The sequence below is a fragment of the Halichoerus grypus genome, chromosome 4 (assembly GCF_964656455.1).
Source record: "Halichoerus grypus chromosome 4, mHalGry1.hap1.1, whole genome shotgun sequence".
Lineage (NCBI taxonomy): Eukaryota > Metazoa > Chordata > Mammalia > Carnivora > Phocidae > Halichoerus > Halichoerus grypus.
The window spans coordinates 109,594,960-109,621,733 of record NC_135715.1 but is presented as its reverse complement, the minus strand read 5'-3'; the positions used below and the strand labels follow the sequence as shown (position 1 = coordinate 109,621,733).

General features: G+C 39.2%; 1 protein-coding gene across 2 annotated transcripts in view; it reads right to left on the bottom strand.

Moving 5' to 3' along the window:
* The window catches only part of ARHGAP15 (Rho GTPase activating protein 15), a 599,115-nt gene that overhangs the window by 19,143 nt on the left and 553,198 nt on the right, over nucleotides 1–26,774 (bottom strand). The window contains exon 14 of one of the 2 annotated variants that reach the window (XM_036090859.2): nucleotides 20,431–20,760. The exons of the other annotated variant lie outside the window; for it this stretch is intronic. Within the exon in view, the coding sequence (XP_035946752.1) occupies nucleotides 20,757–20,760 (4 nt within the window). The 3' untranslated portion in view covers nucleotides 20,431–20,756. Of the gene's footprint in view, nucleotides 1–20,430; nucleotides 20,761–26,774 lie in introns of those variants that run through there. 2 annotated transcript variants of the gene reach the window in all.

The window sequence follows — 26,774 nt, the reverse complement described above, 5'->3', positions numbered from 1 at the left end:
ACATCATCAAAGAATGGAGCAAGAAGGTGAAGTGGCCCATGACTCAAGTTTAAGGACAGAAATGATAGTCTAGTATTATGTTCCCCAAAATTATAACCTACTCCCCTAGACAAAGAAGTCTCAATGTGAAAAGAATATGTGGTCTGAGAACCATATTTTGTACCTGAGCAATGCATTGGTTAAAAAAGTTAAGTTAAAACTTAAGTTTAAAAAACTTTGTTTTTAAATCTAAAAAGATCATAAATGTCCTTCAATTGGTGATTGCATAAACAAACGATTGGTCATACAATGGAATATTATTCAGCAATAAAAAGGAAAAAGATATCAAACCATGAAAAGATGTGAAGGAATCTTAAAGGCATATTACTTAGTGAAAGAGGTCCGTCTGAAAAGGCTGCATACTCTATCATTCCAAGTATCTGGCACTCTGGAAAAGGCAGAACTCTCGAGACAGTAAAAGATCAGTGCTTGTTATGAGTCAGCAGGGAAGGAGGGAGAAGTAGGCAGAGCACAGAGGATTTTTAGGGCAGCGAAATTATTCTGTATGATACCACAGTGATGGATACATGCCATTATACATTTGTTAAAATCTATGTAATCTACAACAGTAAGAGTGAACCTTAAGGTAAACTATAGACTTTAGTTAGTAATAATGTACTGATATTGTCTCATCAATTTCAACAAATGTACCACACTAATGCAAGATATTAATAATAGGGGAAACTGTATGTGTGTGCAGGGGGAGTACATGGGAACTCTTTACAGTTTCTGTTCACTTTTCTATAAACCTAAATCTGTTCTGAAAAATAAAATCTATTAATTAAAAAAAGTAAAAAAAAGAAAAAAGATAATGACAGCAGATTGCATACACTCAGGGTCCAGAAGTCATTTTCCCTGCTCATCCAGCCTTATGGCCACACACATCTGAATTGCTTTGCACTCTGTGTCAATCACCATATCCAAAACCATATTTAAGCCTGTTTCTGCTAGGGAGCCTTTAAAAATTGTATTCTGATCACTTCCTTATTTGCTTTCTTGGCATTTAAACATTCAGATTGTATTACATTGTTGTTGACGTGTTTTATTTTTATCTCTAAGTTATTTCATGCACATATGTTTTATCTCCCTCAATTAGATTGCAGAATCTTTAACTTTAGGTGGTATGTCACCTTCAGCTTTACTCCTGTTTTCATTTGCAATACAAAGTTTAGACATTCTATACCTTTTTATGATTATAAATAGTTTTTACTTTATAGGTGGCTGAAAGGATAAGACTTTTCCTCATCTGGATGCCTTTTTGCTCCAGCAGAAGGGGAGCTAACCTGAACAGAAATTAGGAACTCCCCCATATTTTTCTATCTACAGTTGCAGCAAAGCTGTCCACAGTCCTCCTCTTAGCTGTTCTCTCTGAGGTCCAAGAAGGAGAGCCAAGTTCACCGGCTAAGATGTTAAGTCTCTTTCCGTGTCATTCCTTCTTCCCTTTCTGCTTTGTCCTGTCTTCTCTTTTTTTACTTTCTTTGGAAAAAATTACAGAGAATGACCAGAGAATATAATATGGAAATACAACAATTGAATGTAACATGTAGATGAGGTTTTTTTGGAAAAGGAAATTCAGTAAGTACAAAACATCATCCTTGAGTGTACCATTTTCAAAGGTTTTATGAGGTAGTGTGAAATTACTTTAGGTTAAGGTGTCAAAAATAGAATGCAGGAGTTATGAGGTTTGTGTTGGAAAGTCTTGTTTCCTGACAGATAATGTCTACATCACCCAAGTGAGAAAGAATCCATTTCTCTGATCTATAGAATTGTGTAGCAATCCAGGAGTCCTACCCACCCAGATTACCACAGAAACCTGGAGGAACAGGTGATTCCATGAGGAAGATTTAGTCTCATTAGTGTCCAGCAGTTTTACTGTTTGGATGGAAGATCAACTTGTACAAAGAAACAGAAAGCCTGCCTTTCTCCCCTGACTCCACATTTAACCACGTGCAAGACTTGAGGGATTCACTTAGCCTTCCTCAGCATCAGCCTTCCCTTTGTAAATGTAGATGGTTGGGCTGGACGATTTCTAATTGCCTGTGCTCTAAATCCTATTGTTCAGTAATGTAACCTTAAAAAAAAAAAAAAAGTTTAAACCCTTTTTTCTTCCCCAAACTTGAAATAATTTGTAAGGAAAGTTGACAAGCTTGAAAACACATGGCAAGCATAGCCATCAATTGCAAAAGAAGGGAACCCTGAAATGTTAGGGGTTTGTAGTAATATTTTACATTATGTGTGTATACTTTCATGTATATGTTTATGCATACTTTATATGTTATGTAAAGGATGTGTATGTATATCTTTACAATAAGATATACATTTATTTATTAAAATAAAGACTGAAGCAAAAAGGCAGACACTAGGGATTTTTAAGGAAACAGACATGAGCCTCCTGTTCTCTTGGAAGCATAAGGGTGTGTCTGTAGTCTGCATTTTTGTTTTCATAACACCTATGAAAGAATGGTGGCAATGGACCAAGAGACCCACTCTGGCAGAGGATGATACACAGGTTTGCTTTACCTGGCTGATGCTAGCTGTCTGCTCTGCAGGGAAGGACCCTGAAATTGAAGCTGCAGTGTGCAAGGGTGATGTGACCAACAGTAATGCCTACATGGGATTTGGATGGAGAATGGTAGCATATGTGCCAGGAATGTGCCATTCAGTGGAAAAGTCATTTCAAAAGGAAATCAGATACATCTATAGAAGTAACACCAGGTATCCCTGGATGAGAAGAAATCTGGGAACTTGAGAGGCAAGCTGCTGGGGGGGGGGGTGGTTTGAACCAAGTTACCTTTAAGTGGGTATAGAAAAAAAAATGGAGAGGGAAAATTATAGCTGTATAGAGGGGTCAAAGTAGACAAATAGTGAATTTAGAAATATGTTAGAATTAGTTTTTAAAGATAACTGTTTGAAACAGACTTAAAGAAATATATATAAAAGAGATTTGCTTTGGTGATCCTCCAGATTAACACATACATACCTGCTTCGTTTTTTTTTTTTTTAAAAAACAATTGTACAATATTCATGATATGGATTTTTAAAACCCAGTTCCCAATGGATGTACATTACCTCTCCACTCCACCCCCATGTTCTGTTGACCTTATAATCATCAAAAGATCAAGTCTTTCTGTGGTCGTGTGCACATATTGAAGAGAGAGTCATAGAAAGGAAAAAATATAGTCTCTCAATGGTTAAAAAAATTCTACTAATGTCAGTTGTTAAGTGGTGATTTTATTAAATAGTGATAATAGAAAGAGGGAAGATCTACAGGACTGCTGAATAGAAGGGTCAATGGATTCTATTTATTTTGTGTTTATACATTTGTACTCTTGCATGGCGCCTCCTTGAAATGCCTTATCTGGAAGGATTACTAATATGACAACACTCCTGATTTATAGAAGCCCAATTAGGTTAAACAGTTTGATTCATTTCAATTGGATAAAAAAAAAATCTCTTGCTGAATCTGAATTCTTGCTTCGCAACGAACACAAACTCACACTCATTATTACTTATGGTGCTTTTCTTTATGGATGAAGTGCTTCCCAGCCAAGTAGCAGTAGTTACCAGCTGATGACCATAAGGAAAGGCAAACACTGTCAGTAGAATAACATCCTTAGCCAAGTGTTTATGTTGGATACATATACAATACATAACTGTTCTTAACTAATGATACAAAGTCGGCCTCCCCATGTTTCTCCCTTTGTATTATTTCTCGCCACCCATGGGTTGAGCAAGATTTTCTCAGGACCTAAGCCCCACCCTTAAAGTAAGTTCTGCTTTTTTGCAAGCTGGATTTATTCTTTCTAGCTTCCAAGTGAATATCATGCATCAAATAACTGTGAGTTAGTTATAAATAAAATTGTGGTGATGTGACTGTTAATGTAGTTTCCAGAGGTGGTTAATTTATGTACAGAGTATCTTAAACAAAGAAATGATCTGGGTAATTTGGTATTTTTAAATGTTGTCCTTTATAATCTTTTCTTTATATTTTCTTTCTAAACTTATTGATTTATTATATTCTCAATGAAGATTTTTTTTTCTTTTCCCCTGTAGGCAAGGAAAACATCTACATCTTCCTACTAAGAACTTTATTTTCTTTCTTCTTCTTGCTCCAACTTTCCTTATTTTAAATTTTCTCTAACCTACAACCTGGAATTTTCTCTTCAGTTGACTAAAATAATGTTTTCCTGGGATTCTTCTGACCAGATATTCGCTTGATACGTTGATTCACAGATACTGCAGGATCTGCCAAACTACTGGGATGGAGGAGGGAGGAGGCATTGGACATTAGGGGTGAGGTGAAGGCAGCTAGATCAGAGGGAAGCTGGTACAGTCCACAATATGACTCTAGGGGCTACAAGAAAAGAGTCAGTACAGAGATCACAAGAAGCTAGGTGGCACAGGTTGGTAAAATAGTTTTTAAAATCCCATGGCCAGGAGACGAGCAATATTTGTGGGAACAACATGGTGATTGTTTAAATCAATATGCCACCATCAGCAAGAACACCCTTACTTATTTTTCCTGACAGAAGCCTTTTGAGATAGGTGCTATTATTAGACCCATTTTAAAGATGGGAAACTTGAGGCAGGTTGTCTAGTGTCACAAAGAAATGGTTGTGCCAAGATTTAAACCCATGTCATTTGGGTGCAGAATCTAACCTGTTCTATCGTTGTCCCTCTGTCTTTCTCATACCTCATTGGTTTTTCTGTTTGCTGTTCTCTTCCTTCCTTCCTGGGTCTCTTTACTTCCCAATCAGATAGCCCTTGTCTCTGTACCCAGAGCTCTGAGCCAGCCTGTCCCCCTCCTTCCCCTAGTCCCAGCTCACTTAACCCCAGCCTGGGTAAGAGCCCCAGGCCCCTTGCTTTCCTGGCAGGAGAATAAAGAGACCTGGCAGTGAGAAAAGTCTGTGAAGGAGAATATGAGTACAGTCGTGGTTATGGCTTTGCTGTCTGAGAACTCCCTCTGTCAGGGAACTGCGTTGGCTTCCCACACTTGCTACATGGACAGATGTTTTCAATTATTATCACTGACAAGCCTCCAGGCCAGGTTCTTTTCTGATTGGCTGTTCCTGGACTCAGAGGGGAATAAAGGAAACTGAGGCTAGGACACAAAACACCTCAGTCATCACTTTAATCATGTTTCTCCAAAGCAACTGGTTGAGTTGGACAGTTCACCCAGAATTGGAATCCTTTTGTAAACACAGAGTCAATTTCCTTTTAAACCTTTCTTTCATTCTGGTTTCAATTTTTCTGCCCATAGTTCTTCTGACATTATAAGAGAGTGAGACATTTGTCATTTCTTTACCAATTCTTTCCTTTTGTTGTTCTTCCAGAGTTTCGGGTACATAACCAGAATATAGTGGGAGTTGCGATTCAGTGAAATTTAACTTGATATTGCTGGACTTGGCATTGCAAAGTCATTTGCAGAAATGACCTAGGTCTGCTCTGGAAGCACTAATAACATCCAATGTTTTCATCTATAGTAAGCTGGGGATGTTGCACCCTAGATCAGAAGCTACTTCTCATGTAAGTTTTGCACTAAACACAGGGTTTGCTGGGAGCCGTTTGACACACCCCTCCTGCATTACTGGGACTGTTGTCTGCCATTCTAGCTAATAATTTTATCGGCCCTAATTATCCTGATTTCCTTTCTTACCATCTCTGGTGTGTCCTAGGAAAAGCCAATGACCAACTGATCCCTAAGGAGATCTTAGAGAAGTCTTGGCATGGTCGATAATAGAAAAGAATGTAGACATGGTTCTCACAAGCCACCCTGATATTCCTCCCCTCTGAATACTTTCTCCTTCAACGGGAGTAATTATATTTGGTACTACTCAGTCTCTAACCTTTCATTGTTTATTCCTCCCTTCCTGTTTCTATAAATTAGAAGGGAAAATTAGACTGCCAGGTGGATTAAAGCTTTTTAAATTCGTTTTTATTCCCCATTCTTTTTGTCGTTTATCTGGTTAGAAAAAAATGTATTCAAGATGCTCCAGTGTTTCTGCATATTAGTTTTATGTTCTTTTGATGTCCTGAAATTAGGTTTGTGTGTGGTCCATCTTGCTCAAGACTCCAAACTGCCTTGTCTCTGCTGCCATGTTAAAAACAATCCCAGCAGACAGGCAAGTCACTAAATGTATTTGGTAAAGCAGACAAAATCCATAGACAATCCTGAAAGCCTTGTGTCTCTGTTTTAATTTCTGAAAAATGTCTCCTTGACTTTCAAACTAAACTTTTTATTTTAAGCCCAAAGGTAAAATATTATAAGATGTTAATTCATCCTTTTCAAAAAAGGCACATGAGGGTTAAAACATATGCTTTCTTCTTCACTCAGAAAAAAAAAATCATTCCAACCTTTTGGGGGGATCACATATAGCTCTAAAACAGCTGAAGCTAAAAACATCAAAGTTGGCATGACTTCAGTTATCACTGAATCAGGAAGATCAAGCCAAGTTTTTGAAGAAAATGGTTGAGCATTTTAAAAAATAAAAGAAGTTAAAATGCTCTCTCTGAGCATGCTCAGTGGGAGATTTTTAAATATTTTCTTCAGGTTGGCTTTATTTTGCTCACCACTTTGGAAACATTTCAACAAAAGCTATCTAATTAGTCTTCATTAATATTGTTCACTAATGCCCTAGCCAAGGCCCAAGTGTCTGTCACCTACCAAGGTGACATTTTCACCATGTATGCCAAGGGACCACTACTGCTCAGGGCGGGTGAGTTGCCTTGGTCTCTTACCTCTCTGTCATTGTTTGGTTCAGTGACTTGGGGTGGTACCAGTATGGGAGAGGGGGATGAACGACTGGATATTCACGTCGTTTCACATACAATTCAGTACGATGAATATAGCTGCTAGATCCTCGCTGGTTTTATTTTTTTTTTCTCTTGATCATCCACAGTTTCAATATTTCCCCCAAAAATAGGTAGGATGGTTTTAGTCTTTGAAAAACAAGAGGTAGGTTAAATCAAGTCTCAAGCACATAAATATGGTCCTCAAACTGGAAACTGAATAGACCTGGTGCTCGTGGTTTCCCGAGAGGATTTCATTCTCTTTTAGGCATCAAGTAGCTCGTGCTGTGCTCCTGACAGTTTGGGGCCTGCATTTATTTTGCAATAAGACAGTAAACTGCCCCTGCTTTACCTGGGACGAGGTAAATTGACAGAACTGGAGAATCGTTGACTCCGCACTTGTTATCACTGCCATCCCACACTGTCTCAAGATGTAAATTTCTCAAGTGGTATCAACAGCCTGGTGAGAATATTGCTTCTTATAGAGCTCTTTTACTAGTTTCAACACTGCAATATCAAGAATTTTCTTTACTGGAGTTCACAGTGAAATCCTCCAATAGCGTTTTTCAATTGAGGAAATACCTTGCACGTATAATAGCCCAAGGGAATTGCCTCGCTGGTGAGATTACCTCTCTACCTGTATAAATAGCATTGCATCTATAAATTGTCAAGAGGTAGATTCTGACGTGACTGTTGTTCAGAATAGGCAGGCAGGCAGTGATAGCCAGAGGGGGTCAGCACAATATAGGGGTAGCCCAGGAGCCTGCTTGCAGGTCATTTCAGTTACATGAATCCACACCTAAGTTAAAAAGATACAATTATGCTCAACTTATGGATTCAAGTATACTAGGAAAAGAATATTTTAATAGCTGGCAATGGAAGTTCTCTTAAGGGAGAAAAAACATCTTTTTTCTTTCTTTCTTTCTTAACGAAACGTTTTGCTGGACCATTTTAGTTGTGGGAAGAAAATCCTTAGAACACAGTCAGAAAAAGAGAACCAAAATCTCTGTCCAAAACATGAAATGAACTTAGGAAGGTTGTATGCAAAAAGAAAGAATGCAGAAGAGCGTTGGGGCAGAGCGACATGGTGGGAAGTGGGAGGCCCACTGGAAAAGACAACCCATGAAAATTTTTTAGCGGAGGGTATGGAGAGGATGACCAAGATACCCATCATTTAAGTTTAAATTTTGAATCATCTGCTAGGCTGGATGTGCTGTAATCTTTCCATCTTCCACAAATCTTCAGCAAATGTCTACCAAGTGTTATATCCTGGAGCGAGCTTTTGGAAAGCAAAGTAAAGGAATTGTCAAGGTCAGGGACCACTGGCGAGTGGTGAGACAGGAGTCAGCGGTGGGTTCAGTTGAAGGAGGAAATTAGAAGCAACTGGATGAAAGGTAAATCCTTTCTGATAACTTGAGAGACACTGGGTTTCTAGTTTTATAAGGATTGGAGGTTTGAACACATTTTATTTTAAATTTGATAGGAATGGTGATGGCGACTGACCAAGGAGATTTCCTAAGAATTCCCGGTGCCATCACTTACCTGCCTCAGCTGTACCTGTTTCTTCAGAAGAGCCTATGGATCCTGCCAGGAATGACTAATTCCAGCAAGCAACAGGACTGAGCTGTATGCGCTCTGTTCTCCCAGATGACCCTTCTGCCTGTGGTTTTGATTCTTGGTTCTGCCTTTCATTTCCCCTTGAGGACCAGAGCCCAGCTCTGAACCCCAGATCGATTTCTGGGGAGCTCAACTATCTTACCTAATTTTTGCCAGCTCCTTTTGGCTAAAGCTACTGTCTCTTTCTGCTCTTTACAATGGCTGTCTTTGCCTGTCCCCAAACACAGGTCACAGAGCCTTCCAAGATAGAATTGGCCTACAGCTGGGCTCTCTTAGTCCCATTATGTGGATCAGTCTTTTCAGCTTGAAAACCATTAGTGACTTTCTATTGCCTGTTAGGCAAAATCCCAGTTCTTTACTAAGATATACTAGTTCTTTCATAACCTGATTCCAGCCTCTCTCACTAGTTCCCCTTCACCCCCATTCAATGTTCTCCATGAGCACTCACCAGAATATTCCTTTTTCTCCCAGTGGGTAGACCTGGCCATATTTCCTTAAGGTTGTTTGGACCAGGAGTGGAGGCTTGAACCAAGGAATGGGACCAAACACAGTGTCTTTCTTGGCACCTAAACTCGGTGTTAAGAAGGATGCTCCAGTGTGTGCAAATGGCTGTTAATGTAAGTTCTTTACAGAGCAGAGCATATGATTTGGATTATGTAACTATTTCAATTCATGGACTAAGAAAAACAAACTAAAAAGAATGCCTTGGCTCATAAATCTTTTTCTCACCAAAAGTAATTATTAAACTTTAAATTGTTATTTATACCAAAATATTGAAATTATAATGACTACAGAAGACATATTTCACATAAATGGTGAAATCAGGGTGTGTGGGTGGCTTGGTCGGTTAAGTGTAGGACTCTCGGGTCCTGAGATGGAGCCCACCCTGAGTCAGGCTGCCAGTTGAGCGGGGAGTCTGCTTTTCTCCCTCTTCCTCTCCATTTGCCCTTCCTCCTGCTCGTGCATGCACTCTCTCTCTCTCACTCTAAATAAATAAAACCTTTTAAGAAAAATGGTGAAATCAGTCAATCTTCCCGATGTTCCAATAGAGACCTGGAGGTTGTACAAATCTAAAGAATTGATCTGGTTCAGGTCACCTTTAACCAGCGAGCCATCCTATTTATTATTGGTGTCTGCTGGGTGGCCAGTGATTACCTGAGAAAAATCCAAACTTCTAACACGCAGTTGAGAATTGGAATATGCTTTTATTGCTTAGGACCCTGTAATACCTCACAGACCATCAGTGAAAGGCATATGCCTTCTGCATTTGACCAATTCTACATGATAGCTTATTTTCTACTCTGATCATAAAATTTTAACTTTCTGAGGCACAGATTGAGCTACTTCTAATACTCTTCTCAGAAGAAGTACCTGATTACACATAAGAACTTCATTAGATTTCAGCCTTTAATGACTCTTACCTAAAACTTAACAGAGTCATTAATCTCCCCAAACCCCCAATTTTAAAATATATATGCTGCTAATACTTTCCATTTTTGTGGCAGTCTGATTTTAAGGTTTGCAAGACAGTAAACAAATAGGTTTCCAAAATCTTCATGAGATCACCATGAAGAATGGGAAGAATGTTTCCTTAATTTTATGCATTTGGACAGGTGCATGTGGAAAGCATATTCTAATCTTTTTTCAGGTTCCACCCAAAGGGGATAGTGTCATTTCAATGTGTGAGACAAATTTCTATCTTCTCATTCTTAGAAATGAACATATAACCTATTATTTAAGACTAGAGTTAGAAATGGATTTAGGGCAGCGCCAAGTATTCATCCTTCGTGTTCCACCATTTTCTACTCACATTGCTTTATTTTGTTCAATACAAAGTTGTGACTATGGAATGACAAAACTGATTCCAGAAGGCATGTTTAAAATTCTGGTTATAAAGTTTTAAGCCTATCGTCTCTAGAAGACTGTTCAAAAATACAAGTAAATATGCCAAATATGCCAAATTTTCAAGAACTGGGGGCATACAAGAAGATGAGGAGAAGCAAAAAGACAGCTGAAATACCATAGAAGCTCTCTTGGCTGACTTCTACTTAGCCAGCTCTCTATTTCCTCTGCAAAATATACTGACTAATGCCCACAATACACTGGATCCTCGTGGCTAGTTAATGACTCAACTGTGTGCATCGCTTCCCACTAGAAGGAAGTCCCAGGAGAGAGTCTCAAACAAGTTTATGCCAGTTGTACTTATTATTATAATTATGTAATTTAATTAAATATTACATAAGCAGATGAAATATGAGAGCAAAGAGGAAGAGAGTTGCTTTGGGGAGCACTTTCTTTGCAGAGAGGATAAATTTGACTCTATCTAAAATTACAAAAGGGTTTTCTCAAAGATGGGAGTAGGTCTGGGTGAAACCTTAAGGTCTTTGCCAAATCTATCATCATAGATATTTCTTGGGTCTTTTTTTTTTTTTTAAGATTTTTATTTTTAAGTCATCTCTACACCCAAGGTGGGGCTCGAACTTACAGTCTCGACATCAAGAGTCCCATGCTCCCCCGACTAAGCCAGCCAGGCACCCCTATTTCTTGGGTTTTAAAATTTTGCTTTCTCTTAGATTTAGTCCCTCATTCTATTTCTCATGATCATAGTTTCCAACTACCATTTCCCGAATACTTACTACATGCCAGGCACTGTATAAAGAGATTTGTTTGCATTATCTTACTTGATATAAATAGTAATAACTCTTAATTATTGAACAATTACCTTATGTGCTTGGCCTTATGCTGAGCAGATCATATATATTGTCCGTTTAATTCTTACAATACACTTATTTTTAGATATGCAAATTGAAGTACAGAATGAATGAAAACTTTGTCTACGTTCGCACAACTAATAAGTAAAAGACCTGGGATTGAAACTCAGCTCTATTTAACTCCAAAGCCTTCTCTCTTATTACTATACTGTACTACTTCCACATACAGACTCCTTAAGGAGCTGTCTTATTTATTTTTGTAGCTTCAGTGCCTAGTTCAGTGCCTGTCTCACCATAGGGACTCATTAGTGTTACATGGATGAAGGAAGGCATGGATGGGTGGATATTATTTCAGTTCTGCTTGATGGACGTTGGTGTCAGTTTTCTAGAAAATGGGAATAAGAGATAGGAAACCTTCCTTATTTATAGACACCAGTGCTCCTTAATGTGACTTAACCTTCATTTACTTGTATTGATTGGAGTATTATGGTAAGAGATAGGATAGTGATGTTGGGAAAATAAGAGATTGTAGCTATAATTTATTATTGTGGACACATGGATTTTTTTTTCTCTTTCTACTTATCATTTTTTCTTTCTTCTGGTAAGACCATCTTTGGGGCAAACTGTCTCTACCCCACTCCCAATCTCTGTGTTTTGAGTGGAGTTGACCTAGTCCTTGGCTCCAGGGATGGGCTTGTATCCCACATCTGACTCATCAGAGCCCTGCCAGAGTGAGTGGATTAGGAACAAATATGGAATAAACAAGGGATCCAAGCCAGGCCAGGGAGAATTATTCCTGGGAATTTTCTATTCCCACAACGAAAGAGAAGTTTACTTGCCCCTGAGGATGCTAAACTGGTACAATACAATCCTGCTGCTACCATCTTGCTGCCAGGAGGAAAGATTTTAAGTGAAAATGAGGCTAACCAAGAGATGATCAGTTTAGAGATGGAAAGAGGCAAATTCCTGGCAATACCCATTGGGCACTTGGATCTAGTCATGTCCAAAGTCACATCTAATCATTGAACTTTCAGTTAAGTAACCCAGTGAATTCTCTTTTTTGCCTGACCTGTTTGATTTAGACTTTTGTCGCTTGCACCACACTTGGCATGTCTCAAGTACCTATAGAAATCTAGGAAATGTTTTCATAATGTACATAACTGGGACCAAATGGATTGATCCAGAAACTATGGCTTGTAAATATTTAGGGGAGAAAGAGAAATTACATCTAAAAGAAAGCAAAACAAAACAAAATTATGCATAAAGCTGAATCCAATATTTGGCTTTACTATCTTAGCCCTAGCTAGTGTTTTAATTTTGGTGCTTAGTAACACATTTTGCTCTTTGATTTAAAAGAAAACTCACTAACCTGCTAAGTAAAATAGCTTGATTAAGAGAGAATACATAACATTTCAGGATCTGTGTTTTTTAGGGCTGTTCAGAGAAAGTCAGAATATTGAGGAGGAATACCCCCCACCATGTTTTAAAATTAATTCTTTAATTCAAGACTTCTTCAAACAGTATTTGCTTCCTACTCACTTGCAGAACACACACTCATGTATACATATCCATGCAGAAACAAATCCATTCAGGTACAATCTAACTTGCAATCAAGAACTGCTAAAATAGGACCTTTATCATCAGCACAGCACATCCCAAAATGTCTTTGTAAAATAAATCAAATTATATGAGTTAATTGATTCCAGGCAACATCAGCAAGTGCAGGTGGAGACTGAATAACAGGATGTTTATTAATGAAGTACTATTAATCAAAATTGACAATACCAATTCCTATTTGTTGTATTTGAAAGCTACCTGCAGTGGTTATAGATATATTTGCTGAATTTTAAAACATAGTTTTGAAAAGCAAGACAAAGGATATCGTCACACATGGGATTTTTTAGCTGTGGATTTTGGACTACTGATATTTAAACACTGAAAAGATACTCCTAAATGCAATTTGACAAGCAATGCCAAAGATGCCAGTGGTAATTAATTAGCACTTAATTGAGACCACAGAACAACAGGACATAGGAATTGGTACCCAGTGCCATTTCCCCCTCAGGCTCCATCTCATGAGGGTCAGGAGTGTGGCTGCACGCTGAGGGTCAGTAAATAAATTGGGAGAACACATCGACACTGGACATTTCATGATGGATCTCCTTCACCCTTTTGCTGCCGCCCCTGGCTATCTGTGCCGAGAAAAGGACTGTGATTGTTTGAAGGGGAAGTTAGTGTTCATGCACATCTAAACCAAGGTGAGCACTGCCCTCATATCCTAGACTAGTTAGGCTGGATATTTCATGAAAAGATGAAGCTTATGAATCAAATATTAACATAAATGAGGGTAGGCCAAGATAAAAGCAAGTTAAATTTAGAATAAAGATGTATTTGAGTGTGTAGGCTTTGTTAGGTTATATTTAATTTTTTCTTGCAAAAATAAACTTAGATCAGACTATTTGTTTTAAGAAAAATAGATTATAGATACTATAATTACAGTTTGGACGTCTATGATGACTGTTAAAGACTTTGAAGACTCTCCAAGATCTAGAACCTCTATCTTCGTAGATAGGACCATTTAACAAAGAGGAGTGAAAATTCTTGCTTCATAACTCCATAGACTGAGTGAATAAAAAAAAATGGAAATGAATTCTTCTAGTCTCTGAATAAATCTAAAAATAGTTTCTGACTGAAAATTTATGGTAGCTTGTCTTATAACACATGAGTTGGAGACATAGGTTTGTTAAACTTGTCACAGTGTTTTCTGAAAAATAAAATGGGGGCAGTTTTAATTTTTCTATTTTAGAATTGAAATCAGTAACCGGAGGTACAGTTCACTGATGTAACTAGAAACTGATATCTGGGTTCTTGAGTATCAAACCCTCAATCCACACAGATTATATTACTTTTGAAGGGCCTTCACTCTCCAAAATGGGCTCAGATAAAGTACAAATGTCATATATACATCTGGAAAAAGACTCTTCAGAGATCTGCTTTATTTGGTCACACACATGCCTGCAGTTAAAACAAATCAGATATCCATCCTTTCAACACTCTTAAAAAGGGCTTGACTCTGATTCTTTGGAGGTCCTTGAGAATTTGTCGTAGACAATAATACGCACTGACAAAGCAGAGGGCAGTGACAATTTGGTAAGAAATACTCTCTCCCTTTTCCTAACTGATTCCCTTTCCATGGCTCATTCACTGAAATAAGCTGGTTCCCATGAACTGAGAGTCGCCTCAATGTCACTGCTGCTTACCACAACTGGAGAAATCTGAACAAGGCCTTTCTTTATTAAAATTGAGGTATTTGTGTGATATGACTGGAGTAGATCAGTGGATCCCAGCCTCCATTACCATTAGAAAACACAACTGAAGGGGGCCTCAGAAATAAAATGTGCTTCTCTTTGTTGTCTTGATATTAATTCGCCAAGAAACTTCAAGGAAACCGTGTCTTTCAGTCTTAGTCAACCCTCATCTCTGTGTTTTAAAATATCAGTTTGCAAATCTTACGGTGTTTGAAGAAAAACTCATCTTAAAACTCAGATATTTGTACTGTTTACTGGGATTTTTTTTAATTCTATAAAAATCTCAGTATCTTTCATTGGCCTCTAAACTCTTCTGATTTTAATACTGACAGGTTGTAGCTTTAGGTACCCTCCTGGAACTCCACACATTTCAGATCTTCCCTGAAATACAGCTTCATAATTATAGTCTTATGCTCGGCTGAAATGATACATGAGGCCATGAGCCACCACTTTTATCCTCTCAGTAAACATTTCTGAACTTGTTCTGTAAATTTGAGCACCAATTTTATTTTCTTAATTAATTTTATTATGTATTAAACTGATTTATACTTCCACTGTAGCAAATAAAAGCATTTACTGTATATAAAACATGCATTCAATATAAAAAAGTTAAAATATATTTAAAATGAGTAAGAAAACAAGAGCAGAGGGAAAATAAGGGGTGAAGTTAGTAGAATATTTAAGATGCATGCTCTAAAGTTCCAAAGGCTTTGCCAAGTTTGACTGGAGACTTGCTTCATTCCCTGTGAGTCATATCACTTCCAGGTAGACTACCAGTGATCCAATTTAGTGCTAACATCTGAAAACATTTCTGTTTTCCTTGTACTTTCTATGTGACCGCACTGTTCAGAGGCACCACGATTCAGAATTTCTTATTATTTTCACTTTTGCAAGTCAGGCTGGTGCAGGGAACAGGTTCCACATTAATTTACTTATTCATTCATCTATTCATGAAATTCACAAATATTTAGTGACTTTTATGTGCAGGTTACTCAGACAGGAGCCAGTTTTGTGTAGAAGTTAAGCATAGGATCTTTGGATTTAGACAGACCCACATTCTAATACTGATCCCACCACTTTTTAGTTGGCTGATCTAGGAAAAGATGTGATCCCTCTGGATGCTAGATTTTGGCTACATCAGTTGAGCATAATGCCTATTTTACATGCTTCCTAAATTGAGATAATGTATTTTAAATATCCAGCAAAGTATGGGACGCATGGCTAGTGCTCAATAAATTGTGTCTATTCATCCTAGAAGAATTAAAATTCTGGAATTTTAATTCTGGAAGAATTAAAAAAGCACAAGGATAGCCTTTGACCTATTACATTCACTGTGCTGCACGTAAGTGTCCAATTCACCTGTATCGCTGTTCATAAGAAGGGCTATGAGTCGAGAGTAGGGAAGACCTCTTCAGATAGGGCCAGATCTCTGATCAAGCAAATCTTAAAAGAGCTGGGCACTGAGTCAGATTCTTTGAAGAAGTGGTAGGATCTGGAATGGGCAGACAGTCTAGAGAAGAACCTGGAGAGGAGCAGAAGAGTGTGGGCCAACAGTTCCAGATGGGGATGCAGACAGTACAGCGGCGTTGATGAGAAAATTCATTCGTCCAGGGGAGTGACACATTCAAGCATGCAAGTTAATGGTTAGAGTTCCAGGTAAAGTTAAGACAGTAAGGAAGTACCAGCAATTTTTTTGAAAGGAGACCTCTGTGAGATATTATCTCCTTTGGAAACTGCAACTCTAAGAATCCTAACTCCATTTAACTACCCAGAATAACTAGTTAGTTGGAGCTCAAGTGCCTTCAAGGTGGCTCATTTCCATTTTTTTTCCCCACCACCAAAGTAAACCTGTGCTATCGGACCTGCGAACTGGCCAGATGACCTGGGACTTTCCCAGGTTTGCTCATCTTTGAAATGAGAGGATTGTACAGTTTCCCTTTGGGTGCTGACATCCTCAAGACCTATAAAGCATTTCCCTATTGAAAGTGAGAATAAAAGGTTAGATGCTCACTGTGGCCGCTGTACCTCTACTTGCCTTTTGGATGTCTTTGGTTAAACTCCCAGATGTCTGCAAGAAAACCTCTGCACGCTGAATCATTAAAAAAAAGAAGAAAGAACGAAAGAAAGAAAGAAAGAAAGAAAGAAAGAAAGAAAGAAAGAGAGAGAAAAAGAAAAAAAGTCTTTCTTCTTCTTCTTTTTTTTTTTAAGGAGTGGCCTAGGTGTTGATTGAACTGAAATTCCACAGAACTAAAACCAAAACCAACTCCTTCCCCCAGCCCCCAAAACAAAAACCTTCCATATGCGTCTCTCTGTGAAGCCACTTTACTACTTCCTGATTTTAAACTCAAGAGTTACATTTTTAAAGAGACATCGCACATTGGGATATAAACATGTGAAATCTAAATACGAAATATAATAGAGCAGCTTGAGCCATGCCGGTGCAATTTGAATTTTTGGATGTTGTTTTAGTTTAGGGTAGTCAGGCATTTTTGACTTTTGAACTCTGTTTCTAGCTGGGCTGCTATAACTTGGTCGGTTTCGAGATGAGCCCAGCAGCTTCTTAGTGGCTTTAGTTCACTCATTTTCAGAAGGCGCCCTATTCTCTGCTTTGCAGCATCCTTCCTCTGAGAAGCTCGGGATATTTAAGCCTCAGAACAGCCTGATACACAAGGATATAGAGTCTTTCCACATTACCAACTTGAGATAGTGAAAGACAAAGAAATATTGCATATTTTCTCCAACACAGGAAACACCCTTTTGTGATTTATGGATGATTATATTGTGTGTCTAGGCCCAACCTAAGCCCCCAGCTCTGGGGATCACGCGGTACTGTCCAGGGTGGTGACCAGTGCTAAGCCCAGAAGATGCAATGAACATCCTTCTCACTTCGGCTGCAATAGGGCAGCTCCTATTTCCTGAATCTCTACTCTATTATTTCCTCCATCATGTTGAGAATGATGTTCCTATGTTTCCAACAATATCCTTAAAGTAGATTTCTATACCTGATGGTCTTGACTTTTCATAGAACACCCCAAGGAACCTAACTTTTCTCTGCCTCCCTGACTCCCTTGCCTCCTCTGATCTACTGAGTCCAATTAATCTCTATTTCTACCTTCCAGTGATCCCCCATGGTCCCACCCCATGTTCTACAACCCCTTGCAGTTTATGATTTCTCCTTCCCATCATCACAAAAATTCCTGAAATCATACTTCTTCCAAAAAAAAAAAAACAAACAAACCTTCGCTGGCTAAATTCAAGACTAGGCAAGATAACTTTCAACAAATTCTTTCTACAAATACATTTGGTCACTTTGATTTAAAACAATTGAAATCGTTATTTCATTAGATTTTTAATCTGCATCTGGATTACCTCTGCTTTGTTGCCATCTGTCTTAGTTTATAACTTCCTTGAGGGAGCAGGATGTGTCAAATGCACTTTCAGATGGCTTTGAAGAGTACTATAAAAACTTGTTCCCTCACACAAATATTTATTGAGTACCTACTATGTGTCAGACACTGGACCAGGTTCCAGCATTATGGGAATGGACAACACATATTCACCACCTCAGAAGTTGTGTAAAGCAGTAGAATTCTTTCAGTAGAAGGCAGAAATATGTAACGATGATAAAAAAAGTCAGAAAACAAAAATGAGGTGGATCAGGCAACGGTCCTCCTGGAAAATGTGGGTGGCCAGTGAAAGTTTCTCCAGGGCTTTTCAGCTTGATGAAAGACTGTATCGAATTGAATGTCAAGCAGATTTGACTCAGGAAATAATGACCATTGAACAATATGCAGAGCATGATTGATTTCTACTTCCTGCGTTGCTTAATAACCCCTTTAAAGTGTTATTGTAGTTGCCCTTGATGAGGGCAATTCATTTCCATTTTCGGAATTTTAGGTCCAAAACTATGTATTTGCTTTCTTGCTTTTTTCTTGGTTTTGTTGTTGGTTTATCAGAACAACACTCTACAAAAGCTCTTTGCTAAATGTCTTCGGCTATTCAAGTAGCAGGGTAACTCAGGCAAGTTTCTCTTCCCCTTTTCTCAAGGTAAGCATGCACATACAGACATCCACCTTCAGATTTTTTTACTGGCACATCAAGGCAGGGCGGGGGGCGGGGGGCGGGGAGGCGGGGACTTGAGTGTCATTTAAGTCTCTGCGAAACTGAGACTGTAGCTCTGTGGCTTTGACAGTACTTCCCAGTGCTGAGTAGACTGCTGGGATTCCACAAATAAATAATAAAAATAATAATGATTTTTAAAGCATTTGGAAACGCTGAGTTGAAAGGTGTGGTGTAAGTGCACTGTTTTATTGTGAAAGTGATCTCTCTCGCATTATCTGCTTCTAATGGAGGGCGGCAGTAATGGAGAGTGAGGCACTTAGGCCTGGAGACCAGGGGTCCCTGAAGGCGGGGTGGAGCTCGGGCCGGCCCTGTGGTAACACTTACTGTACTCAGCAACTGCTTCCTTCCAGTCTAGCGAGAAGGTATGAGAACAGTCATGTTGCTGCTGTTGTTCCCCTAAACTTTCGAAAGTCATCTTTGTTTCTTATTGATGGAGAAGGTGACTGACAATCATACTGGAAAAATACCACAGATTTAAAAATATTAACTTAACTTTCAGTTTTGGTCTCAAATCAATAGACATTTGGTGTGGGGCATGTCCGCCGCACGGATACGAAAATATCCTTGGTCTCTGTCATGGGCTGTATCATGTACCCCCCAGCCCCCAAATTCATTTGCTGAAGCCCTAACCCGCAGTCCCTCAGAATGTGGCCATATTTGGAGGTAAGGCCTTTGGTGATTAAGTTAAAATGAGACATTAGGTGAGCTCCTATCCAATACGATTGCTGTCCTTATAAGAAGAAGAAATTGGGACCCAAAGCGCCAGGACTATGTGCCCACAGAGGAAAGACCATGCCGGGACATAGCGGGAAGATGGCCATCTACAAACCAAGAAGAGAGGTCTCAGGAGAAGCCAATCCACTGACACTGTGCCCTTGGACCTTTAGCCTCCAGAAGTGTGAGAAAATGAATTTCCGTCATTTAAGTCACCCAGTCTGAGGTATTTTGTTGTAGCAACCCCAGCAAGCTAATAGAGTCTGGGATTATCCAGATGTAGGATTCACACCGAACCATACAGTACAATATAGAAAAAGATATTTTTCATACAGTATTAGTCTGAATGCTTTTCCACCCATGTCCATAACTTTAATTATAAAATGAACATAACCTGTATTAAATTATGAATATGTTAACATATTGAATGGGGACGAGAAAAATAAGCACCAGATTTAGGCTACATAGGCACTTGAAGGTAGAGTAAAAAAATCTGGTTTCCTTGACCACATTGTCATAATATGCATATATAACAGTTTATTGAATCCAGGCTGTGTAGACAACCAGAAGAACTCTGGCTCCATACTGTCACAATGCATGCCCACAACAAAGACTCAGGGAGAACAGCCCCTTTCATTCAATCTCTCTAAGTATTACCAACACGAGAGCTGAAAACTTTACCTCTGTCTGAAGTATATCTATGTATCCATGCATAAGTTATTAACTGGGCTCCCTGGGCTCTGCTGCTGAAAATATTAATATATTCAAATCTCATTCTAGCTACTGCAAAAACAGTACATCAGATCAATGCATTAATATCCTTCTTAGACAAAAAAAGAAAATCTGGAATTATTTTTTAAAGTTTCTTTCTTATTCCTTGGGCTCCTGCTGAAATATAGGTGATATGTGGCCTAATAAGGTAAAGTGGCCAGAGTGGAGGGTTGCCTGCAGCCATAAAACACTGTTTATTTGTACTTGAAATACAGCACTCTTTCCTGAGGATTATGTGCTGAGTACTCTTCCTAGCATCCAATGGCAGAATTTTTTTTTTTTTAATTTTATTTTCTTAGACATTTTGCCTCATGGAAACGAAATGAGCTGTACCTGAATGCCCTCTCATTGAAGAGAACGTGACTTTTAATGTGTCAGTCTCCTCATATTCACAGGCAGTGCGTGCGTCCTGGACACAAATACAGCCTTGAAGGAGTCGGGAGGCAAAGCTTTGCTAAGAACCGGCAAGTCAAGTGGGAACCCGGAGAAGTCAAGGCAGTGATGAGAGGGGTCATCCTTGCGACTTATCCCCTTAGATGATGGCTCTGCATTTCTGGGTTCCCAAGTTAAGAGCTATATATACTGACCAGCCTCCGCACCATCCAGCTTTGCCTCTTTGCTATTGGTTGCACTGAAGGCCTTTTATCAATGACAACAAACCAAGTAGGTGGTCTTCTACCTCTTCCTAGCTGTAGGAAAAAAAAAAGTGACATAATTTTTCACAGCCTGAAATAATTGTGGAAGTACAGATACTGGTTGGGATCACTATGAATTATTAGTGGAAAAGTGGGTCTCAGAAGTACGTTACATGTGAAATATTTTTCGTCACTTGAACATGTGCCGTCCAGAGCTGGCCCTGTTCTAGCCGTCACAGGGAACAAACATTTCACATTCACAGATGCTCCCAATTTGGTGCGGTTTGGAGTGTAATTTAGATCAAACGTCTCCATGTAAATGAGTCAGGGTTTCTTAATTAGGTGCCTCTAAAGCAAAACCTTGGACCACATCAGTAGGTGTGGGTGTGGTGCCCACAATACTGGAATCTTTCCTATAGACCAGGCTCTTAGTATCATTCAAATAGAGGTTTTTTTTTTTTTGGTTGTTTTTTTTTTTTTTCAGGCAATAATAAATCTGCAGATGGCATAGACAGAAAGACGCTACTTCAGAAGAGCTGTCTAAAAACACTGCCTCTTTGGCAAATGCCTTAAAGTAGGTCATTCTGCTGTGATTTAGCTTTTTCTTTAGATTTGATTGCCAGCTTTTTGTTCCCATTACAAGTAGGGTGCATTCCAGTCCACAGACTTGTTCTTAATTTTTCCAACTGGTATTTGTTTACTAGGATTTGCAGATCTTCATATGAAAATGGCCAATATCCTGTCACAGTGCTAATCATGCACTTGACCACAAAACGAAATGGATCCGGGTGATAATCTGGCAATGCTGAAATATTAAATGCCTTAAACACCCAGTCTTCCCACAGCAAAACTGCGTTGATTTATATGGGTAGGTTTGTTGAAATAATTGTCCCATCTTTTATACATGTGAAAAGAAGAGGTGACAGGATGTAAATGGAAAACTTTTACAAGCCATATAGCAGTTTGTATAGATATTCAGGTTATCTGCTTTTATACTTGTCATTGTTTGTGTTTTTTATAGGGGGAAAAATCATTGGGTCCCATTTCCCTATCGAGGCTTTGGGATTTACATGCAGAACCCCCTGCAGCATTAATGAGTCACCTGCATAAATCCCCTGGCAATCGATGGGCACATAGACCTTGTTTTGTTATATTAATTATTCCTCACAGAACCTTGACACTGACATTAAATGAGGCCTTAAAAAATCGTGATGAAGGTCTTAAGGTATCTTTTACTGTTCAAATATTAGCATTGCAAAAACTATGTCTAAGGCATTATTCATTTTGTGGTACTGAAGGGAAGGAGGGATGGAAATAAGGGCACAGGGAGTGAACTTTCTGGTCTTAACTCTTTATTGCCTAGAGGCCGGTTTTCCTAGAGCTGGGCTATCATCCTCAAATTGTGATAATGATTAAAATAAATATTAAGATCATAATGAAAAAAAAATACTGAGTACGTTGTTTTCTCCAGATTGGTTTTGAATATGGTGTCTCCTCCACAGGCCAAGTTTTGTCTTGGCATGTTGGTGTTTTCAGGTGAATTCCAAAACGTCAGTTAAAAAGGAACAACAAAGTGAGCTCTGGAGAAGAGAGGAAGATTATTGGCTAGGTATGTTGCAAGATGGCCTGGTAAATACGTACTTAAGAAACAGACTGGGGAAACAGTTTGGTGTGCAATTTTCCTTCATACCAGTAAACTTTTACTTAGAAAGCCCAGGGAGTATAAGGTTCTGATTATGCAAATGTTCTGGTGAAAAACACTTACATTATATTATCATCTGTGGATTAGCAGTAATCAAACAACACAATTAATGTTAAAATTACAATGGACACCATGTTGCCATCCTTTGATAATTCACAAGGAACTTCTGCATCTTGAAACTCTCATTAAGGAACTTGAGTTATCTCTGTACTAGAGTGTGGTTATTAGATAAATGGGTGGTTATTAGAGATTTCTGACTGGTGGAATGGCAGCTAATTGAAATTTGTTTGGATCTTTTTGTAGTGGAAGTTATTTGTTGAGTTATAGTATTTGATGATAATCTCTGGGTTTTTATATTGCCGATTATTCTGAATTAGCTGTTTACTTTCTACTTTGCTTCGCTTCGCTGGTTAGTGATTCTTACTGCGCTTGTCCCTAAAGTGATGTTTAATACCATCCTGTCTTTAGGCTCTAAACTCTTTTGGTGAGTGCATCCACTTACACTGCTTGAAATTCTAACCCTAAAACTCTGATTCCCAAATCCATATCTTCTTTAATATCATACTTTTTACTTACCCACCTGCTAAAATGATTCGTTAAATACCTTCTGTTGCACTAGCCTGTGCTAGTTACACAGGGCACTACCAACTCCAAGACATGATTCCTGCCCTCAAGGAATTAGAGTTAACCTATGATGAGGAAAAGATTAACTACAATTTTACAACTGGCTGGGTAGGGTTGTCAATGGTTGCAGGAGGAGCTTGGGGCAGGATGCCTTCATCTCTTTGGTGCTCTACAGTTTATAATGGGTTTATTTATAGGTAACTCTGAAAGAAGTCCTTTGAAGTGTAGGTATCATAACCTCCTTTAACACAGAAGAGGAAACAGGTGCTCTGAGAAGCTGTGTTATCCAAGTGACACTATTAAAGAATTATCGCCAGGACACAAACTTAGGTTTTCTGGTTCTGAATCCAGTGATCTCTCCACTCTCTCTCTTGGATTTAGTGCAAGATCAAGTGTCTGGGCTGGATGCTCTGCTTGGATTTCCAAACCTGTCAAACTCTAAAATAGTATATAGAATTGGCTTTTACTTTCTTTATCTCATTCGATTACACACACACACACACACACACATACACACACACACAGCAAGGTAGGTAGGTTTAAGCATTATTCCCATGCTGAAAATGACCACACAATGGCTGAGAAGTGAAGTGACAGAACTAAAGTTGTCTCCAGGATGGGGACTGGAATTCACTTCTTCCGATTCTCTCAAACCATCAGAGGTAAATGCCTGAAACACTTCCTACCCACGCATAACTATTTCCAATTAGATTCCAATTAATTTAAATAGTTTTCCAATTTTCCTAGGATGTGTTCTCAGCATACTGATTCTTTTAAAGATTTTATTTTATTTTTTAAGTAATCTCTACACCAGCGTGGTGCTCGAACTTACAACCCTGAGATTGAGTGTTGCATGCTCTGCTGACTGAGCCAACCAGGCACCCCCTGATTCTTTTTTTTTTTTTTACTGTATCTTTTTTTTTTAATGTTCATTTAAAATAGACGTCTGTCTGTTCATGCCATTCTTGTTTCCAACTTTACAACCCGTTGTCCCTTTATTTTCACTTGGAGCAAAAGACCAATTTCTCACAAGGGCCTTGTCAATGATGTTACTCCCTCCTCCTCCTCTCCCCACCTCCTCTTGGCTCCTGCCACACTGGCCTTCTTGCTTTACTGTAGCTTGAAGACACCAAGCGTTAGGTGTCCTCTCTGCCTGGAATGCTTTGACTCCAAATATCCACTTCAATAACGCCCCATCTTTTCTCAAATCTCACTTCCTCTCCAACGGACCTTAATTATTACTGCAGACCACCTCACACCCCTCTTGATTCTCCTCCTCTGCCCCACTTTTTTGAGCTCCCTAGCAACCACCACTTTCTAATATGTGTAGTGTTTCCTTGTTTATTATGCATATTTGTTTTATTTGTTTATATTATATGTATTGCATAAACTCCATGCTAGCAAAATGATTTCTGTTAAGTTTACTGATGTATCCTAAGTTCCTGGCTTCTAGTGGGTGCTCCATCAAAGTTGACCCAGTTTCTACCAGTGACATCTCCATTCTCTTTAGTCTACTAATTGGACGCCCTGGCAGTGATTTCAATTCTTTCCAGTCATTCATCCATTATATCAGACCTATCAGCAAGTACTCTTGACTTCCGTGAAAGTCTGTCTAGGCATTACGCTCTTCCCACAGAGCTCCACAGACAACACGGGAATAATTGCTCTCTGGTCATGGCAAGATATCCGCTCAGTTTAACTGGCTTTGCTCTAGCCCCATTCTTCAGCCCTTCCACCGCTAAGTCCATTTTCATATGACTGTTCAATAACTTTGAGATACTGAGATACTATTCAATTTGAGATACTTAAAAAACACCAGTTCTTTACCCCCTTAATAACCTGCCTTGGTTCCCGATGGAATCTGGGACATGAAATTCCAACTTTTCTGCAGGGGCCCCCATAACCTGGCTCCCCCCTGCACTCAAGTCTCGTCCTCCTTTGCCGCCTGTCATGGTTAGTACAGGTTGCTCACAGCCACATCCTGGCTTCCCTTGGCCTTTCTCAAGCTGACCCATGGAACGATCCTGTGTTTCCAAAGTTCCACCTGTGCATCAAAGCCTAACTCAATCTCCACTTTTCACTGAAGACTTCTCAACTCCTTTAGTCTATTTCTCTCTGTACCTACAGTTTAACAGTTAATTATTCTCTACTCTCTCTTTCTAAGTGCTCTGTCGCCTGTTAGATTAGTAGCTCTGCAAAGGTAGAACTTTATACTTCTGATTTTATACTTCTTTTATCTTCCTAGCTCTCCCCAGTGTAGTATGGAGCACAGAGTAGACACTCCATAGATCCTGTTGATTCCTTGATGGATGCTTATATTCTTCTCCTTCTTGTATATGTACTTTACCATGCTGGCTTTAGACAGCTGAGCATTTCAAATGATATATTTTGAATGATATCCTAAATTTATATATCTTTGGCAAGTAATAGCACTTTTGCAGCTATACTGATGAGCTATATATTAGGATAAATGTATATTTAAACTCCAGCCTTATCTAGTTTATAGCATGTTTACAGCGTGTCTAAACGTAGGAACTCATACTCCTTTCACCAGGAATTAATTGGGTCTTGCTTTTTAAGGGTGTGTGTGTGTGTTTCTCTCCATACATCTAAAGTGAATTCTATCATTAAGAAGTCACAAAATATGTAGATATTAGTATAAGGAGCACTTAGGAAATAACTAGATAAAGAATATAATCATTAATCCAACTAACAATTAAATCTTTAATGGTATATGCAGGCTTTAGCATGAAAGCCTCTGTAGCAAGCAGCAATAAATTAAGTTTGCATAATATAAGCTTAAAAATGGCCCATTCTTTGATGTTTTTCAGCAACTCTGATTCTATTTTACGAAGCTTTGAAGCAAGATTATCACTCCCTTCACTGTCCGTTGGTCAAGCTTTGAAGGTCTGCATTCTGCTATCTTGTCTTCTCTTGATTCATCTTGAAAGACCGTTTTGGTTCTTGGGAGGTCATCACAGACCCCTGCCGGCCCGTGTATCTCTGCTACAGCACTAACCAGTGAGTGGCAAATCCTACCACTGTTCAGAGTAGGTGTCTCATTCACGGAACGTGTTCAGGGATCAAATGCTGCGCCTCCTCCCCCCCGCAACCCAAGAGTAGAAGCCATTTCATGAGTAGATTTTAGGACTGGATTGGCATATTTACTATTTTGGACTCTTGTGTTTCTGTTCTTTAGTTCCTGGGACAAATGAAAGTGAACTTGATTATTCTGGGTGTTAAGCTCATCTTAAAGTCCTCTTTCTCTTTGCCCAGCCTCTGCTCTCTGGTTCAGGGAGACCTCTTCCCCCTTCCCTGTAAGAACTGCCTTCTGAAAGTGTGGTTCCTAGATCAGTAGCACCTGCAAGCTTGTTCTCTATGCAGAATCTCAGGCCCCATCCCAGACCCCCTGAATCAGAATCTACATTTTTAACAAGATCTCTGGGTGACCTGATTTGTAAGCACGTTCAAGTTTAAGAAATCCTAGTCTAGAACTTTCTGGACTGCTTAGGCCACAGTAGTGCTGGCTAAGGAGGCTAGGAGACTAGGAGGCTGAGGAGACTGCACAGCCTTCGCAGCTCCCACTGTCCACCACGTGACCCACCCAAATGTCCCCTCTCTTTCGAAAGCCCCTCCACCCCAGTACTTGAAAGCCTATTTTAGTCTGGGAAAGGTGAATTAGTCACATGGTACAAGCGCACCTGTGCCTATAGAGGGCGCCCTTCCCCCCCCAAGCCAATTA